Source organism: Eurypyga helias, unplaced genomic scaffold (assembly GCF_000690775.1).
Source record: "Eurypyga helias isolate BGI_N326 unplaced genomic scaffold, ASM69077v1 scaffold10519, whole genome shotgun sequence".
Lineage (NCBI taxonomy): Eukaryota > Metazoa > Chordata > Aves > Eurypygiformes > Eurypygidae > Eurypyga > Eurypyga helias.
The window spans coordinates 8,465-13,320 of NW_010272754.1; the positions used below are offsets into that span (position 1 = coordinate 8,465).

The 4,856-nt window shown below is 50.5% G+C and overlaps 1 protein-coding gene across 1 annotated transcript in view; it reads left to right on the forward strand.

Annotated features, from left to right (window-relative positions):
* B4GALT4 (UDP-Gal:betaGlcNAc beta 1,4- galactosyltransferase, polypeptide 4) overlaps window positions 1-4,856 on the forward strand; it is a 14,736-nt gene that overhangs the window by 5,301 nt on the left and 4,579 nt on the right. The window contains exon 3 of the mRNA XM_010159237.1: window positions 828-1,015. Within this exon, the coding sequence (XP_010157539.1) occupies window positions 828-1,015 (188 nt within the window). The remainder of the gene's footprint in view (window positions 1-827; window positions 1,016-4,856) is intronic.

Sequence of the window (4,856 nt, forward strand, 5' to 3'; positions counted from 1 at the left end):
AGTGAAAAATAAATAGCAAGATAAGCCCATCTGTTGCTGCAGAGTGAGGGGTGACATGGTGAGCTTACAAAACTGCCGGGGAGTGTGTGTGTATGTGTACTTCAGAGGTGAAAAATGCTATTTTGGAGAAGCAACGATGCACTAACTTAGAGCAAAAGCAAACAGGAACAGTGAAAGCCAAATGAAACTCCCTGCTAGGGGGAGGCCCTGTGCAGCGTAAGAATTAGGTTATAGGTAGGAGTTAAAAATGAAGAGACTTGCTTTTTATTTCCCACTCTGCCACCTACTGCGTGACCGAAGGAAATACAGGGAACTCCTCAAGCACTGCAGGCCTCTGAACTGCGTGGACAAGCACAAACCAGCTGTGGCAGGGGCTCTGACCTCTCTAAAGCAATTGGTGTGGGACTAATGTTTTGGGTTTGTCTGTAAAAACTTCCATAAGCCTTCCTTTTACAGAGTTGCATGGAGTTTCTAAACTGTTTGCTGATACCTCTTCTGTGACGTAGCCTGATGGGAACTCTGGGGCGGTAGCAGCGCCGCTGCATCGTGCAGCACGTGTACTTTTGGTGCCGGGATAACCATAGGCTCCGCTGGCCCTGGCTGCCTGTGTTCCTGACAAGGAGAGGCTGAAGAAACCCTCGGCGTCGCTGGCCGCTCTGATGCCGTACCTGACGTTTGGGGCCAGCTCTCCGCGTGGCGACTGCCGTAAAGGCTGTGATGCGCACGCGCCATTGTGCGCTACGCGATTAGCACGGACGCCCAGGAGCAGTTCTGCTTCCAAAGGTTTGATGCCTTCTTCAGAGCTGTCTTTCCATTCTCTTCCACAGGCTGGCAGCACCAAATTTAATCGAGCGAAACTGCTGAATGTAGGATACCTAGAGGCCCTAAAAGAAGCGAACTGGGACTGTTTCATTTTCCATGATGTGGATCTGGTGCCAGAAAATGACTTTAACATTTACATGTGTGACAGACAACCAAAGCACCTTGTAGTTGGCAGGAACAGTACTGGATACAGGTAGGAAACCAGGAATACGGAAAGAATGCCAACTGGGAAATGCCAAGTTATGATAACTTACTGATGCTATGGAGCGGTGTGCTGGTATCTCCCCTTCCTTCTGACACCAGGTTTCTGGTGGTGGCACTCGGCTTGTCTGGAGCACCTTCTGACAAAAGGTAACTGTACGGACAGCTCTGAAGCCAGCTCCGCGGTCCCCTGTGCCAGTGATCCTTGTTCTGGTGTCTGGGGAGAGGCAGAGGGTGTTTTAAGTGGAAAGCAGCATAACAGAGGTTGCACAAAGACCTTTAAGAGCTAGAGAGAGACTTGCAGTCTCCTGGTCCTGCGATTTGACTGTGTGATCTTACTCTTGTGCTAGTGACACTCGCTGCTTGGGTAACTTCTGATAACGAGAGCTCAAGTGTGAGAGGTTGCCAAGGGATAAGGGTGTCCTTTAATTATTTGCCTGTACAGCGTCTAGTACAGGATTGTCCTGATTTTGAAATAGGTCCCCTAAGCGATAGTGTGATATAAATAATTTTAGTGAAGAGTCACGTTCAGTCCATCTCGGAGAGAAAAGGCTCCCGTGCTTGGTGAATTTAATGCCTGGCTGGTTTCATCAGATGCGTTTCCTCCGAGAGTCACCCTTTATGTCATGTCACCCCAAGTATTAATTAGAAGTGGGCTTTTCAAAAGCTGATCTCGGCGTACTGTGAAGTAAAGCTCTGCTTCACTTCTGCATCTCCTTTGTCAAATACGTGAGAAAGAGGTGGGATGTGCAAGTTCTTCAGCACTTTCCAGTTTTTCAGTGAAAATGGGAAGAAGCACAGAGGAGCTAGGCTGGTGACAGGTGTTTGGAGCACTGCGGAGAGCCACAGGATGGTCGTGCACCACGGTGAATTGACAGGCACGTGGAATCTGGGCCAATACCGTGGCGCAAAGCGTGAGGTGCTTCACTTAACCTCTCATGCCTGAGTTGCTGCAGGGGTTCAGCTCAGCTAAGCGTGCAGGTGGAGATTCTTCTTTTACTAAGGGGTCCTCTTACTATTAATTTCTTCAGGCTTCTCCTGTTGTGGAAAGGAGCTGGTGGTTGTGGGTCAGCTTTAAGCTTTGGCTTTAGAATCTTAGTGGACAAAATGTGTTTTGTTGTGAACACCCTGCACCAGCATTCACTGGGATACTGGTGGTTTGAGTTAGCCATTTTCCTGTGTCCTTGCCTTTGTTTACACAAGTGGGGGTGGTAATGCTGTACTTCCAAGCAAATTCCTGGGTATGTCGGAAGGAATTCAGATCCTGAGCCAGAAAACAATTCCTACACTGAGCTGAGACCACAGGTTGAAATCCCAGTTGGGTGACCTTGGTGTCTGGTTTCGGCTGAGGTGAGCACACGGAGACGTGTCACTCGGATGGGATTGAGAAAGTGAAGTCATACATGGTCTGCGTTAACACAAAATATCCTGGGCAGGAATGGGGGGTTTCTGGGGGGTTTGGTGTTTGTTTTTCTTCCAGGGGGATATCCTCTGTGTTGACCTTGGCAGCTGTGCTCCTCTGGAGAGCAAGTACCCTGTCGTTAGTGTTATAAACTACAGCTTGGGTTTAGATTCTTTAGGAAAAGGTTTATCCAAACTTGGAAGGAAGTGTAGGAAAAACTTCCCTAGCATAGCTAAGCTCTTTCCTTGGGACCAGCACAACATAAGCATGGGATTTTCCTCATGACCATTTCTATTGTGTGTTTTCTTCAGTCCAGTCTTAAAAATGCCAAAGGAGCTAATACTCCCTTGTCCTCAGGGAAGAGGTGAACACAGTTAGAGGTGCACTTCCGCAGAGGATGTCCCTAAGGAGCAAGATACACCTGGGCCCTGCCGGTGCTGCTGTGCTGGAGGGGGGCTCAGTGGGCAGCACCGTCCCGGTTACAGCTCTGGCTCCTTCGGGGTCTGCCTCTCCAGCGGCACAGGGGATCTATGGGGTGTGGAGGCAAGCAGTGGGGAGCATTCATGGATGTGTGGGTGGGCGGTCAGTCCGTTCCCAAACCCTGCCAGGCTGCTGGAACAGGGGACCGTGGGACCGTTGCTGACTGGCAGTGCAGCCTGACAGCGTGGCTGGGGTGGCTCTTCCCTGCTGCTGCTGTCGGGTCCTCCTTGCTGTCCATTTCACCTGTTTGCTGCGTGTCTCTAGAGCACCCACAGCAGAAGTCTAAGGTGGTGATGTGTAATCAAAGCTTGATGAGACCAACGCAGTGGCCCTCTCTAGGAGAGAAGATAAAGGGGAGAGAGCAAGGAAGAATCAAAATTCCAGAGAAAGAAAAAATCGCAAGTGGAACACATGAGAGACTGCGTCTGCCTACAACAATCCTTTTTTTGTATGTTTATCTACATAACATCTTTTTGGGAAGTACATCCCAGGCCCAGCAAATGACAGTTGAAGCGTTTTTCAGACAATTGGAAGAAGCCTCGTGTATACAGGCCCTGGTCCTCGTGGAAGACTCTAATCATCTTGGTATCCGCTGGAAGGGCAGCACAGCAGGGCACAAGTAATCCCGGAGGTTTCTGACGCAAAGTGATGATGACTTCCTAACAGAGCTGATCAGCACTGGCAGAGGGAGGTGTTCCACTGAACTCCAGACTTTCCAACAAGAGCTGGTCAGGGATGTGAAGGTTGGAAACAAGGAGGGAATGAGGCAAACAGCAGGATCGCAACCCTAGACTTCCTGTTCAGGGATCTGCTTGGAAGAATCACTCAGAGATGACCCTGGAAAGAAGAGGGGTTCAGGAGATCCGGTAGCTCTTCAGAGGCTGCCTCCTTCATGCTCAAGAATGGTCCATTCCTATGTGCAGGAAGTCAAGCACAGGTGGATGGAGGCCTGCATGGATGGGCAAGGAGCTCCGAAGAAAACTTGGAACAGAAGAAGGAAGCGTGAAAAAAGTGGAAGCAGAGGTGGCTTGCGGGGACACACAAGATGCTATCTAAGCGTGCAGGGATGGGGTTGGGAAAACCAAAGTCCCTCTGGTGTTGAATCCCTCTGAAGAGGGCCTTTACACGTACATCAGCTGCTGGGAGGAGTAGGGAAAATGTGTACCTGCTGTGTGGCAGGGCACCTGGTGACAGGAGACCAGGAAAAGGCCAGGATACTCGGCGCCTTCTCTGCCTTGGTCCTTACCGGCAAGATTTGCCTTCAGGATTCCCAGGCTTCTGATACCAGGGGCAAAGTCTGGTGGAGGAAGATCAAATCAAGGCATACTCTGGCACACTGGGTGTACAGATAAAACAGTGTGACCTGATGGGATGTATCCATGAGTGCTAAGGGAACTGGCCACTGTCCGTGCGAGGCCATTGTTACCTTTGAAAGGACATGATGATGGGGGAGGTCCCTGAGGACTGGAAGCAAACAACTGTCACTTCATGCCTGGCAAGAGGGAGGATCCAAGGAACTGCAGGCTGGTCAAGCTCTCCTCCTCATCCCTGGGAAGGTGGTGAAGCGGGTCTGTTCATGAGTCATGCCGGACCAACCTTGACAGCCTTCTCTGACTGACTGGCTTGCTGGACGAGGGAGGAGTTGGTGGATAATGTTTACCTTGACTTGGCTTGCAGCACCATCTCCCGTAACATTCCCATTGACAGTGGTGGAGTGTGGGCAGTGAGACGGGCTGAAAACTTGGGCACAGAGGGTTCCCATCATTGGAGCAAAGTCCATCTGGAGGGCAGGTACTAGTGGCTTACTCCAGAGTTTGATTCTGGGTCTGGTATTGGTATCTTCATTAGTAACCTGGCTGATAGGGCCCATCGCACCCTCGGGAAGTTTTCAGCAGACAGACATCGCGGAGGGGTGGTTGATAGGCCAGGGAGTTCATCAGGCTGGAGTATG